General features: G+C 42.4%; 1 protein-coding gene across 1 annotated transcript in view; it reads right to left on the bottom strand.

The window, feature by feature from the left end:
* LOC309510901 (uncharacterized protein) overlaps positions 1-15,455 on the bottom strand; it is a 76,801-nt gene that overhangs the window by 46,082 nt on the left and 15,264 nt on the right. The window contains exons 8-11 of the mRNA XM_082185884.1: positions 11,283-11,419; positions 11,170-11,196; positions 10,017-10,296; positions 9,718-9,854 (exon numbers count right to left, since the gene is read on the bottom strand). Of these exons, the coding sequence (XP_082042010.1) occupies positions 9,718-9,854; positions 10,017-10,296; positions 11,170-11,196; positions 11,283-11,419 (581 nt within the window). The remainder of the gene's footprint in view (positions 1-9,717; positions 9,855-10,016; positions 10,297-11,169; positions 11,197-11,282; positions 11,420-15,455) is intronic.

The raw sequence follows: 15,455 nt of genomic DNA, 5'->3' as shown, positions 1-15,455 counted from the left end.
TATCTTTAACACTAAGCCTTTAGTCGCGGGTGATTCGCGATCTTTATGCATATTAGTTCGTCAGGTTAAACGCACGTGAAAGTGCCGCTAGCATCGTGGCTTATCTTGCTAACATTGACAATACCTCGTTTAACTATGTGTATGCATCTGTATAAGGATATTCTATATTTATTATACTTTAATAACATAACGAGGACGCTGTATAATGCAGTTTAAGTTGTCGGATATGCTCGGTTATATTCTGTTTGCTTGTTTATTATTTGGCTAAACACTTTGAGAGAGCTGTTGAAATAGTTTAATTAGTAATGCACTGTTTATTACAGCAGTAGCTTATGTGAGCATGTTTATTTAACATTTAGTTATTTAATTGTTTATTTGTTTATTGCAGAAACTACCTCCAATGTATAATGTTCATATGGTGAAAACCTGCACAAAATAAAAGGTGGAAAAGATATGATGACTCCTACTCTGTGATCAGAGTACTGAAGTGGTTAAGCACATTAAAGAACTGGCATTCAGTGGGGCAATCCCCAACAAATGGTCCTTCGAGCCGGAGCTTAACTGTTTCAGAATGTCATCAGATGACCAACCAGCATCACTGCACCATGCTGATGCTCAAACAAGACTGTCACGTCGACGTCAGACCCCCAAGCATCTTGAGGATTACATCCTTGACTTACATCACCAACCTGCCCTTTCCTCCAGTCCTGTTCAGAGGGAGTTAGAGGAGCAGAGAGGAGCAGCAGCCGCAGTGTCAAGCAGATGCAGCCTTCAGCCAAGGTGGACATCGAGACACGCCCAGTCCGAGTCAAGCCGATATACTCAGTATGGACTCACTGACGAAACTCATGGATTTCATGAAGGAGAAGGAAAAAGAGGAGACATTCGAGATGGATGATCTTCTCAGGAAACTAGATCGGCTAAAGAAACGTAAGCATCGCCGAAAGGAGATGATGGAACACATCAAAACGTTCTTAATGGAAGAAGAGGAAAATGAGGACAGTGAACCAGAGCAGGCTATTGCACCAGCACCACAGTCTTCTCCGACACCTTCTAGTTCATCAAGCCCTCCGCCTATACACTCACATGACACAGTGTCACATGTCGGCAGACAGGCTACTGTATGTACATCAGTGAGACATGAGAAGTCACATAGGACAGGTGCTGTTTCAAGAGCAGAGGTAGAGAGTCACAACATTGGATTCAATCCACTCCATCCAAACCAATCAAGAACTACAGGTTTACTGTATACTCCTATCTCCTCTGGCACAGCATCTCCAGTCTCTCATCTGTTACTACCGCCAGTATCTGAGCCAGTTCCATCTCATCCTGCCAGATTTCTGCCCCTTCACGAACAAGCTGTAGTTAATAAGGCTGAGCGATCATTTCAGCCCCTAGAGCAGCAGCTGATTTCACCAGTACCAGTTCAGAATCAGAATCAGAATCAGAAAGAATCAGAAAGAGCTTTATTGCCAAGTATGCTTGCGCATACGAGGAATTTGTCTTGGTGACAGTAGCTTCCAGTACACATACAATATAAAGTGACAAGACAAGTAACATAGGTATAAATAAAAAATAGAAAAAATAAAAATAAAATAAAAATAAAAAGATTATAAATTATAAATATATATAAAGTTATAAGGTGCTATAATGAAATGTCTGAGGGAAGTATTGCACATGTTTGTTCCACAGTAGCGGAACATTTAAGTGTTCATGAGGTAGATGGCCTGGGGAAAGAAACTTTTCCTGTGTCTGGTTGTTTTTGTGCTCGGTGCTCTGTAGCGTCGACCAGACGGTAACAGTTCAAACAGAAAGTGTGCTGGGTGTGACGGGTCCAGAGTGATTTTGCGAGCCCTTTTACTCACTCTGGATGAGTGCAGTACTTTGAGTGTGGGAAGGGTAGTGCCAGTGATTCGCTCAGCAGTCCGAACTATCCGCTGTAGTCTACGGAGGTCGGTTTTGGTAGCAGAGCCGAACCAGACGGTGATGGAAGTGCAGAGGATGGACTGGATGACAGCTGAGTAGAACTGTACGAGCAGCTCCTGTGGCAGGTTGAATTTCCTCAGCTGACGCAGGAAGTACAGTCTCTGTTGGGCTTTCTTCACAATAGAGTCTATGTGAGTGTCCCACTTCAGATCCTGAGAGATGGTGGTGCCCAGGAACCTGAATGACTCTACTGCAGTCACAGTGCTGTCCATGATGGTGAGTGAAGGGAGTGCAGGGGGGTTTCTCCTGAAGTCCACGATCATCTCCACTGTTTTGAGCGTGTTCAGCTCCAGGTTGTTATAACTGCACCAAAGAGCCAGCTGCTCCACCTCCTGTCTGTACGCAGACTCGTCACCGTTCCGGATGAGTCCGATAACAGTAGTGTCGTCCGCAAACTTCAGGAGCTTGACAGAGGTGTCTTTAGAGGTGCAGTCATTTGTGTACAGGGAGAAGAGCAGTGGTGAGAGAACACATCCCTGTGGAGCACCGGTGCTGATGGTGCGGCTGTCGGACGTGATTTTGCCCATTCTGACTAGCTGTTGTCTGTCTGTCAGAAAGCTGGTGATCCATTGACAGATGGAGCTAGGGACAGAGAGCTGGGTCAGTTTGGTCTGGAGCAGTGATGGGACGATGGTGTTGAAGGCAGAACTAAAGTCCACGAACAGAATCCTTGCATAGGTCCCTGGTTTGTCCAGATGTTGTAGGGTGTAATGCAGTCCCATATTGACCACATCATCCACAGACCGGTTTGCTCTGTAGGCAAACTGCAGGGGGTCCAGCAAGGGTCCAGTGATGTCCTTCAGATATGCTAACACCAGTCTTTCGAATGACTTCATGGCCACAGATGTTAAGGCAACAGGTCTGTAGTCATTGAGTCCTGTGATCTTTGGTTTCTTCGGGATTGGGATGATGGTGGAGCGTTTAAAGCAGAAAGGGACTTTGCACTGCTCCAGTGATCTGTTGAAGATCAGTGAGAAGATAGAGGCCAGCTGGTCAGCGCAGGTTTTCAGACAGGCTGGTGAAACACCGTCTGGGCCTGGTGCTTTCCTTCTCTTCTGTTTCCTGAAGATCTGACGCACATTATCCTCACTGATCTGAAGTGCAGGGGGGGAGGGGAGGGGGATGGCTGGAGGTGTTGATGGCTGTGTAGAGAGATGGTCAGGGCGGGTATGGGGTGTCTGATCGGGGGTCTCAAATCTACAGTAAAAGACATTCAGCTCGTTCGCAAGATGCTTATTGCTGTCGATGCTGGGGGATGGTGTCTTGTAGTTGGTAATGTCTTTCAGGCCTTTCCACACTGATGCAGGGTCGTTGGAGGAAAACTGGTTTTCCAGCTTTTTGGCATAGCTCTTCTTAGCCACTTCAATCTCCTTTGTCAATGTGTTCCTGGCCTGATTATACAAGATCCTATCCCCACTCCTGTAGGCATCTTCTTTGACCTGACGAAGCTGTCTGAGTTTTGGTGTGAACCATGGTTTATCATTGTTGAATGATAAGTAAGTCCTGGTAGGGATGCATAAATCCTCACAGAAACTGATGTATGATGTTACAGTCTCTGTGAGCTCGTCCAGATCGCTGGCAGCAGCTTCAAAAACACTCCAGTCAGTGCATTCAAAACAGGCTTGTAAGACCTGCTCTGTGTCGTTGGTCCATCTCTTTACAGTCCTTATTACTGGCTTAGCAGTTTTAAGTTTTTGCCTGTAAGTTGGTAGAAGATGAACCAGGCAGTGATCGGAAAGTCCTAGAGCTGCTCTGGCGACGGAGCGATATGCATCCTTTGTTGTGGTGTAGCAATGGTCCAAAATATTATTGTCTCTGGTGGGGCATGTAATGTGCTGTTTAGCATACCATGAAGCATACCATTGCTGAAGCATACCATTCTTCAGCATACCATGACATCTCACCGTTATCTTGCAGCACCGCAATTGCAGATACCGCCAGTGAATGCATCTACTTCATTCGGTTATGTCCCTTCTGATCAGAAAATGATGTCAACATTACCTTCTCGAAACATGATTCCTGGTTTACTCCCTGCAATGAGCCCTGCTGCAGTTCTTGCTCCTCCACAGCTGATACCAGCACAGACTGCAGCTCCACCAGGTGGTAATCAGCGGTCATTGTATAACCCCCCTAAACCAAAAATTCCAGACTTCACAAGTGACAGTGAAAGGGAATTTGCTAACATGAAGCTGGCATTAGACAATTTGCTTGAGCCTTACCCAGAACTAAAAGAGAAATATAAATATCATGTCCTGTTGGAACATCTTAAACTGCCTGAAGCTCAGATGATCGCGCAGTCTTGCCGTCATCACTTATATCCATATTCAGCAGCCATGCAAGCACTTCAACTACAGTATGGTCAGCCACATCAACTGGCTCAAAGTGAGATAGCAGCCATCCTCACATCACCAGATGTCAAGCCCAATGATAGCCACAGCTTTCAGAGCTTTGCAGCAGCAAAGACTGTCTATTCGGTTAGTACAGCGCTACCAGAACGAGAAACTTCCAGGGGTTGGAAAGGAGAAACTCCCATATAAAACAAAGGGTTCAAGTCTAGTCGTTTATCACGGTGCATCCCCTGCCGAGAATGTGTTTTCAACCCATCCCAAAGATCTCAAGCAGAAGAAACCATTCAAGGTACACTGTCTCTTTTGCAGTAGTAAAGAGCATTACATTACCCGTTGTGATAGCATCAAAGAGCAGTCGGTTGCTGACCTACAAAGATGGATTACTGATGGAAAGCGATGCTGGCGATGTGCACGATTACATGTACCTGAGATTTGCAACCTTAAAAAGCCATGCAGTGACTGTGGTGGAATACATCTCCAGGTACTTCACCGTATAGCCTGTGATGGTCCAACAAACAGTACATCAAGCACACTAAAGAGTCGCATTTATCTCACCCCTGCTAGTGCGACCTGCAGAGTGCTTCTCAAAGTGGTACCAGTGTTACTACACAGCAAGTTCAGGTCAGTGGAAACTTACGCTGTACTGGATGACGGAACGCAGAGAACCATGATCTTGCCAATAGCCGTCCACAAGCTTCAGTTGGAGGGTGAACCTGAAACACTGGCTCTACGCACAGTACGATCTGACATTACTCACCTTTCTGGGTCCAAGGTTAACCTGGAAATCTCTTCAAAGAGTGAACCGAAGAGGCGCTTTCAGATACTTGGGGCTTTCACTTCTTCGGGTCTGGACCTAGTAGAGCAATCATATCCAGTGCAGAGACTTCAGAAACGGTACGTTCACCTCAGAGGACTTCCGTTACAGTAATTTCATAATGTCCGTCCACTGGTACTGATTGGATCAGAAAATGTCCATCTTCTCACAGCGGATAAGCCAGTCCGCCAAGGACCTAAAGGGGGTCCAATTGCAGTGCACACAGCTTTGGGGTGGGCCCTACAAGGAGCCGAGGAGGGCACACCAAGCCACAACTCAGTGCAGCAGTGTCTTTTCGTGTCAACTGCTTGTCCCAATGACTTGCTCTGTCGTAATGTTGAGAAGTTATGGCAACTTGATGTCCTGCCTTATCGGAACGAGAAACTGGTGGTTCGATCCAAGGAAGATCAAGAGGCAATTAAACTTCTTGAATGTCGAACGCAAAGGATTGAGGTTGAAGAAGTTCAACGTTATGCCACCCCGTTGCTCCGCAGACCTGGTGCTCCAAAACTCATAAGTACGATGCAATCAGTTATGCCTAGTCTGAGGAGCACAGAGAAGAAACTTCAGAGAGATCCAGAGAAAGCCGTTATTTACTCTGGTGAGATCAATAAGCTCATTAAGGCAGGCTATGTTACTATGCTTCAACCTGAAGAAGTTACCAAGTCAGAGGAAGCTTGGTACATTCCCCACCACCTGGTGTGCCACAATAATAAACCAAGACTGGTCTTCAATTGCTCATTCAAGTATCAAGGTCTGTCTCTGAATGATCAGCTTCTGCCAGGGCCTGCACTCGGTCCGTCATTGTTGGGGGTCCTTTTGAGGTTCAGACAACACCATGTGGCTGTAAGTGCGGACATTCGCGGAATGTTCCATCAGGTTCGCTTGTTGCCTGAGGACAGACCTTTACTCCGCTTCATCTGGCGAGATTTGCAATCTGAGAACTGCCCAGATGTTTATGAATGGCAGGTCTTGCCATTTGGTACAACCAGCAGCCCATGTTGTGCCATTTTTGCTGTGCAACAGCATGCTCGGAATAACCAAGAGAGTTACCCAGGTGCTCTACAAACAGTGCAACAGAGTTTTTATGTGGATAACTATCTGGCAAGCTTTCCAACCGCATCCGAGGCCAAGCTAACAACCAATCAACTGCGCAATCTCATGTCAGAAGGTGGATTTGATCTCAGACAATGGGCCAGCAACCAGCCATCTGTTATATCACATCTACCCACGGAAGCAAGGTATTTGGCTGCAGAACAATGGCTTGGGCAGAACAGGACTGATCCAATGGAGCCAACTTTGGGTCTAAGGTGGAACTGTGCTACAGATACATTAGGATACCACTTTCGTCCCATTGACCATGCCGCACTAACCATGAGAACAGCCTATCAAGTGCTAGCATCTCAGTATGATCCCTTGGGGTTCATTGTGCCTTTCACCACACGAGCAAAAGTGCTCATTCAACAGCTATGGTCCAAAAAAAGAGAATGGGATGACCCAAATTTACCCCCAGATCTTCATGCTGCCTGGAACACATGGGAAAGTGAGTTACAGCATCTTAGTGCCGTAACCACTCCTCGCTGTTACTCATCAGTTCCTAATGATGTACAACGGAAGTGTGACCTCCATGTGTTTTGCGATGCATCCGAGAGGGCGTATGGGGCAGTGGCTTACTTAGTAGAGTACACAGAAGAGGTCATCCACACTTCCTTTGTTATCGCTAGATCACGGGTCGCTCCCAAGAGACAACAATCCATGCCTCGCTTGGAACTCTGTGCAGCATTAGCGGGAGCACAGCTAGCAAAGCTTTTGAAAGATGAGATCACTCTCACTATCCAGCAGACAATTCTCTGGACAGATTCTACAACTGTGCTGGAGTGGCTTCAGTCAGACTCTTGTAGATTCAAAGTCTTTGTCGGAACACGGGTCTCAGAAATACAGGAGTTGACAGAGCACAGTGCTTGGCGATACTTGTACACACAGCAGAACCCAGCTGACGATATCACAAGAGGTAAACCACTACAGTTTTACTGTACCTAGTCGCTGGAGTCAGGGACCATCATTTCTAAAGCTGGGTTCCGAACACTGGCCAAAGAGACCTGAACAGCCAAGGTCAGTAGAATTACCTGAATTGAAAGGTTTCACTATCTGCTGCCTAACAACTACGCAACTGGATCAAACCCTTCCACAGGCCATTCAGTTCAGTACATGGAAAGAGTTAGTGGAGGCAACTCGACTATCATGTCAGGAAGCGACAGATGATTCAACAAACACCCAGCTCATTGATAATCGGGAAGCAGAGTTGATTCTATTGAGAGAGTGTCAAGCTCAGAGCTTTCCTGAGGAAATAGCAGCCCTCAAGGCACAAAAACTCATACCAAATCACAGTCGACTAATGTGTCTTGCTCCAGAATGGGATCCAGTGACTAATGTATTAAGAGTCGGAGGACGATTACGGAGACTGGAAAGCCCAAATGTTGAGCAGATTCATCCGATAGTGCTAGATCCGCAGCATCCAGCAACAAAGCTTCTCATTAAAGACTTCGACGAGCGCTTGTTGCACCCAGGTACAGAACGTGTGTATGCAGAAATACGGAGGCAATACTGGATCTTGCGGGGACGTCAAGCTATTAAACATCACCAGCTTAAATGTTCATCCTGTCAACGATGGCGAGCTCAGCCTAAAGTACCACAAATGGCAGATTTGCCACCAGAGCGACTCAGGCTTCTCTGTCCCCCATTTTATTCTACAGGAGTGGACTGTTTTGGCCCGTATCAGGTTAAAATAGGCAGAAGGATTGAGAAACGTTGGGGTGTCATTTTCAAATGTCTCACCACAAGAGCTGTACACATAGAGCTTCTCAACTCCATGGACGTGGATGCTTTCCTGCTTGCTCTTCGGCGGTTCATAGCCAGACGAGGCAGACCAAAGGAGATCAGGTCAGATTGTGGCACAAACTTTCGTGGTGCTGATCGAGAACTGCGAGAAGCCTTTGCAGCTATGGACTCCCAATTAAAGGAGCAGTTAGCCGAGTACCAGATCCTCTTCAAGTTTAATCCGCCTAATGCTCCCCATTTTGGTGGTGTCTGGGAGCGAGAGGTCCGCTCTATTAAAGCTGCTCTGCAAGTGGCAGTTGGAAGTCAGTCCATCTCTGAAGATGTCCTGTCTACAGTCTTAGTAGAGGTAGAGGGCATTTTAAATTCAAAACCCCTCGGATATATCTCAGCAGACATTGCAGACCTCGACGCCACTACACCAAACCTTCTCCTCATGGGGCGGCGGGATGCATTGCTTCCACAGGTGGCGTATGCCTCAGGAGAAATGGGGCGGCGCAGATGGCGCCATTGTCAAAATCTTGTGGACCAATTCTGGACTCAATTTACAAGGAACTACTTGCCTACGCTCCAGACACGCCAGAAATGGCACAAACCATCAGACACTCTGACAGTAGACTCAGTAGTCTTGATAGTTGATCCGCAACTTCCCAGAGCTCAGTGGCCTATCGGTAAAGTGGTTAAGACTGTTGTCAGTAAGGATGGATGTGTGAGAACAGCAGATGTTCTTGTCAAGGGTAAGGTGTACACCAGGCCAGTTGCTCGCCTTATTCTGTTGCCAGCCTTAGAGGACGACAAAGACTCTTAAAGAATTCTTTAAAATTGCACATTTGCTGCTCAAATGTGGGGGCGGCTGTTGTGAATTCTTTAACGTTTATTTCTTTTAGTATTATCTACGGCTTTATTCTTTATCTTTTAAGCATCTGTTATGTAGAATACTTAGTATATGGAAGTATTTAGTACGCAATCTCATTGGATGCTTTTGGCGTAAGTGACGCATTCTTCATTATGCATCAGAGCTGTCAGAATATGACGTGTTTTCCACCAGTGCAGCATCTTTGAGTGCAGGACAAAAGTTATTGACAAAGTGAGTTTATTTCCTAACTTTATGTTCGTAATACTGAATGGTTACGCTGCTGATATTATCTTTAACACTAAGCCTTTAGTCGCGGGTGATTCGCGATCTTTATGCATATTAGTTCGTCAGGTTAAACGCACGTGAAAGTGCCGCTAGCATCGTGGCTTATCTTGCTAACATTGACAATACCTCGTTTAACTATGTGTATGCATCTGTATAAGGATATTCTATATTTATTATACTTTAATAACATAACGAGGACGCTGTATAATGCAGTTTAAGTTGTCGGATATGCTCGGTTATATTCTGTTTGCTTGTTTATTATTTGGCTAAACACTTTGAGAGAGCTGTTGAAATAGTTTAATTAGTAATGCACTGTTTATTACAGCAGTAGCTTATGTGAGCATGTTTATTTAACATTTAGTTATTTAATTGTTTATTTGTTTATTGCAGAAACTACCTCCAATGTATAATGTTCATATGGTGAAAACCTGCACAAAATAAAAGGTGGAAAAGATATGATGACTCCTACTCTCTGATCAGAGTACTGAAGTGGTTAAGCACATTAAAGAACTGGCATTCAGTAGGGCAATCCCCAACATACACATATAGAACATATAGTACAAATGTATACACTCTCTCCTTTTATTGCTCACCTGCAAACACCTCGACTTCACACAGTGTGAGATATTCATTGCGCCCAGGTATAAAAATGTTCACAAATCTCCCCTTAATAGGCTTAAACTTAAACGTTGTTGTGTCTCCAGCTGAGATGGACTCAACAGTCACAGCCCTGTGAAGACACAGAGAAATAGAGAGGGGCGAATCAAAACTGCAAGAAGCATATTAAATATACTCCTGTCAAAGGCAAGTTTTTATATTAAAATTATTTTTTCAAAGTAATGTTATTTAATTTAGTAAATGTCTAAGGTATTAAGAGAGAGACAATACTTACAGCTCATTATTGTTGCCATTATATCCCAGGCTGTTGCCGATACGGATCTGAGCTCCATTTATCCTCTCTGCACAACAATCTCCACGATTAGTGATGCTAACCCTGTTTACCTTGTAGACAAACCCCAAGTCAACTCTCCACCAGGGGTACCAGTCCGCATTAGTAGAAGTGCATGACCCACCACCCAAAATTGGATTCCTGTTGCCATCGACAGCATTTTGAGCTCCTGCTCCAGCGTATGTGGAAGACTGGACAGCTGTGGCTCCAAGAGCAAGATTCACTGTAACATAAAATAATAAACAATAGCTTTTCTTGTTTTCAATTTAATTTGCTAAAGTATAATCCCAATATAATGGGCAAAATAATTCTAAACTATGTAATCCTAATGATTATTACACGGCTCTCTGGACTACTTAAATCTGATTAGTCAGTCGCCACATTCTCAGGTCTGATGTTCCCAGATAATGACGTCATCAACAGTAACGCTGGATAACACACGGCTCATCCGGGTTTCTGGAGACGGCCTTTCTTTAATGTTTCTTGTATCACACTGTGGACCCGCTCTCTCTCGTTTCATACAAACACAACTGGTGCCAGTTGAGTCTCTGTTATAGTTATTAATTGTGTTCAAATATTAAAATTGTATTGAAGTATAATCGTAATAAGAGTACAGTAGAGTTCGTCTTATTGCCTGAATGATTGTTTTTGTACACCATAATGGATTCTAAGATAATAAATGGCTTCATCTCAAATCAATATGTTCATGTAATTATTCATTTGATGTACATGACTGTACATTATCCCTTAAATATTTGTCTTGTTTGAACTTGTTTGTTTGTCTTGCTAGGGATATTCTTTCTTCACAGAAGCTTTACGTTTATTACAAGTGAGCTAATATAATATTTCAACTCTTTTTCAAATACTTTGTGTCCAAAAAAAAATATTTGTGGTTAGTAGCAATTTAATTAGATGGGGTCCTGATCAGCCTTTCAGGGTTTACTTTGCAATAACAACTGAGTTGATTCACATTATCCCTTATTGGTTATCACATTTTCAGTAAGAATATTATATGTAAGAATATATTAAGTAACAATATTATATTATATTATATTATGTGTTACTGACAACATTCAAAGTAATGAAGAACACTCACTTGGAACACAAGTGTACGTTGATGAGTCTGTTAATAAAATAATAACAGTTATACACACATTAATAAGAACATAAACAAATTATATCACAGAGTCTTCTCTCTCTGTCCCTTACCAGCAAACACCTCGACTTCACACAGAGTGAGATGTTCATTGCGCCCAGATATAAAAATGTTGACATATCGTCCATTAATAGGCTTAAACTCAAATGTTGTTGTGACTCCAGCTGGGATGGACCCAACACTGGCAGCCCTGTGAAGACACACAGAGAAATAGAGAGGGGCGAATCGAAACGGCAAGAAGCATATTAAATATATTTCTGTCAAAGGCAAGTTTTTATATTAAAATTATTTTTTCAAAGTAATGTTATTTAATTTAGTAAATGTCTAAGTGTATTAAGAGAGAGACAATACTTACAGCTCATTATTGTTGCCATTATTTTCCAGGTTGTTGCCGATACGGATCTGAGCTCCATTTATAGGCCTACACAATATATATACTACACTACCAGTGATGCTAACCCTGGTTACCTCGTAGCTTTTCCCCAGGTCAACTCTCCACCAGGGGTTCCTGTCCCCATTAGTACAAGTGCATTTCCCCTTATTGTTCCTGTTGCCATCGACAGCCCTTTGAGCTCCTGCTCCAGCGTATGTGGAAGACTGGACAGCTGTGGCTCCAAGAGCAAGATTCCCTGTTTATCACAAAATAATAAATAACTTCTTTTTTTACTTTAATGTGTTTTTCCCAATAAAATTGGCAAAATAATGCTAAGCTATGTAATCCAAATGATTATTACACGTCTCTCTGGAATACTTGATTCTGATTGGTCAGTCATGACATTCCGAGGTCTGATATTCACAGATAATGATGTCATCAACAGTAACGCTGGATAACACACAGCTGATCCAGGTTTCTGGAGCCGGCCTTTCTTTAATGTTTCTTGTATCACACTGTGGACCCGCTCTCTCTCGTTTCACACAAACACAACTGGTGCCAGTTGAGTCTCTGTTATAGTTATTGGTTGTGTTCAAATATTAAGATTGCATTGAAGTATTTTTAGTATTAAGAGTACAGTAGTGTTCGTCTTGTTGCCTGGATGATTGTTTTTTACACCGTAATGGTCGGTGTTTCCTAAAACCATATTTCCAATGAACATTCGCTAACAGCATCGCAAAGTTGAATAGTTAGAAGCAGAGTTTCTTGTTTTCATGACATGTGGACTCAAAAATACTTTTGAGACACATAAGTGTATAAATTGTGTAAATGACTGTACATTATCCCTTAAATGTTTGCCTGGCTAGGAATATTTTTCTTCAAAGAAGATTTGCATTTTTAACATAATATAATATAGCTAATATAACATTTAAACTGAAATCAATATTTTGTGTCCAAAATAATTTATTTGTGGCTAGTAGCCATGGGTTATTTTGTGATAACTGTCTTGATGATGTACATTATCCCTAACCAAATATTCAGTAAGAATATTATATACGTGTTACTGACAACATTCAAATGAATGAAGAACACTCACTTGAATCAGCAGAGCACGATGGTGTGTCCTTTACTGTTAATACAATAATAACAGTTATTAACACATTACCAAGTGCAAAAAAAAAACAATTATACCATAAAGTCTTAATAAATAAATAAATAAATAAACACATTTTCAATAACCATTTTTAATCCTATAATTTTAATAAATGAATCTGATTATGAAACACAATAATTACAGATTTTCAAATCCAGGCATTTTTACAAGTAGTGTGATGTGTAACTCAGATAGGTATGAATAGGAATAGGGCAACATCTTTTACATATATCATGTTGCTTAAGAGAGATAAAGCTTGCAAAACTGCCGTTTTTGCATGTCAGTCAAGGTGCATATCACGCAAACGAGACATGCATAACTCCAGCTTTGCTACGATGTACTGAAGTGTGAAGGTAAAAACTGTTGCTGTAGCATTCCCGGCTGAACAGATGCAATTTACTCTCAGGAACTGATGTTTGTAAAGGATTTCATTTCCAAAAACATCTTAAGAGTTGAATAAAAGCAAACAAACAAGTAAACATAAGACATCTGACAGAAAATTGTATATAAATGTCCATAACAATAAACTAATGAATACACATTTGCAATCTATTTGGCTACACCATAAATACTGTGATAAAGCTTTTAGTATGCAGGCTAATGTAATACACTGTGTTCTGCATGTGACAGTAACAATGAATCACACACACTCTCTACATAACATCATAAGCAAATGCAGAACTAAGATCGAGTAACACTAATAGGTCCTGGGTAAGATTTGTATGCACTTAATTTAGCGGAGAATATCTCAACTGTTATAGACTAATATGACCCCATTGAACAACGTGGGATGTGTGCCAAAATCTCTACCCGGGACGAAAGTCCTGAAAATGAGCACAACCTGTGACACTATTATCACACTACAGGTGAATGGGACTTTTTCTTCCCTTTATAGATATCCTCATACATTTCTACCAGTTTAGTCTACATATTAAGACAAATACTTTTTGTATTACACTTTGTCTTAAAAATAAAATAAAATATGCAAATTAGGCAAATCTTATTAAATGTGTACATACAGTGGGGAGAACAAGTATTTGATACACTGCCGATTTTGCAAGTTTTTCTACTTACAAAGCATGTAGAAGTCTGTAATTTTATTCAAATGTGAGAGACGGAATCTAATCCAGAAAATCACATTGTATGATTTTTAAATAATTAATTTGCATTTTATTGCATGACATAAGTATTTGATCACCTACCAACCAGTAAGAATTCCGGCGCTCACAGACCTGTTAGTTTTTCTTTAAGAAGCCCTCCTGTTCTCCACTCATTACCTGTATTAACTGCACCTGTTTGAACTCGTTATCTGTATAAAAGACACCTGTCCACACACTCAATCAAACAGACTCCAACCTCTCCACAATGGCCAAGACCAGAGAGCTGTGTAAGGACGTCAGGGATAAAACTGTAGACCTGCACAAGGCTGAGATGGGCTACAGGTAGTGATGGCCAAATGAAGCGTTTCGAAGCATTATTGCTTTCTGATACAATTGTGTCGATCATGGTTCATTACTCGAAGCTTCATTCAGATAGAAATTGCAGCACCATCTCCTGGTGAAGTAAATGTAATGCAACAAAGCCGACAACCATAAAATGCAAGTAACGCCCCGTTTATTACGTGTTTACCGAGGCGAGCAAAGCTGAAACAGTGTTAGTGCTGTGAAATTCATTTATGTAGGTGAATTTTACAGAACTAATGAATTCCATGTGTTCACCTTGATAATAAAACATTAAGCATGATGTGTGTGTGTAATTATTTCTTTAGACAAGGACAGAAGATCAGACCAGCTTAAAAAAAGTTGGAAATCATCACAGAAATTCTAATGGTCTATATTAAAATAGTAACATTGGCTTTTACCATTTAAACCACTAGGCTACAGAATAATTTTTTGTAGTGTGTTTGTTTGGGATATATTCCATTAGGATTTAATCCCCCTCACCAATACAACCCAACACATATCAGTAGAGACCCACAGAGACCACTATAATTCCCATTACAACCAATACAATTCCCATGAAAACCATTAAATCCAATAGAATTTCTGTAATTGTTTCTATAGTTTTTTTTACCTTCACTTTTATAAGAAATAAAGCCGCCAGGTTTCAAACCTGTCAACACTGTATTGGGCTGTCAAAGCAGTCAGGTGGTTCACTACAGGAGTGAACCAGTGTGTTTGCTTCAGAAGTCATTTTCACGTGACTAGTGACGTAATGATACAAGCTCCGAAGCAGTGGTTCATTGCAAGGACCGTTCGAGTTTGAAGCAAGCTTCGGAGCGTCGGTGTCAGACGTAACATCACTAGCTACAGGACAATAGGCAAGCAGCTTGGTGAGAAGGCAACGACTGTTGGTGCAATTATTAGAAAATGGAAGAAGTTCAAGATGACAGTCAATCTCCCTCGGTTTGGGGCACCATGCAAGATCTCACGTCGTGGGGCATCAATGATCATGAGGAAGGTGAGGGATCAGCCCAGAACTACACGGCAGGACCTGGTCAATGACCTGAAGAGAGCTGGGACCACAGTCTCAAAGAAAACCATTAGTAACACACTACGCCATCATGGATTAAAAACCTGCAGCGCACACAAGGTCCCCCTGCTCAAGCCAGCGCATGTCCAGGCCCGTCTGAAGTTTGCCAATGACCATCTGGATGATCCAGAGGAGGAATGGGAGAAGGTCATGTGGTCTGATGAGACA

Source organism: Leuciscus leuciscus (genome assembly GCF_965113295.1).
Source record: "Leuciscus leuciscus genome assembly, chromosome: 12".
In the NCBI taxonomy this organism is placed as follows: Eukaryota; Metazoa; Chordata; class Actinopteri; order Cypriniformes; family Leuciscidae; genus Leuciscus; species Leuciscus leuciscus.
This window is presented reverse-complemented; position numbering and strand designations above follow the sequence as displayed.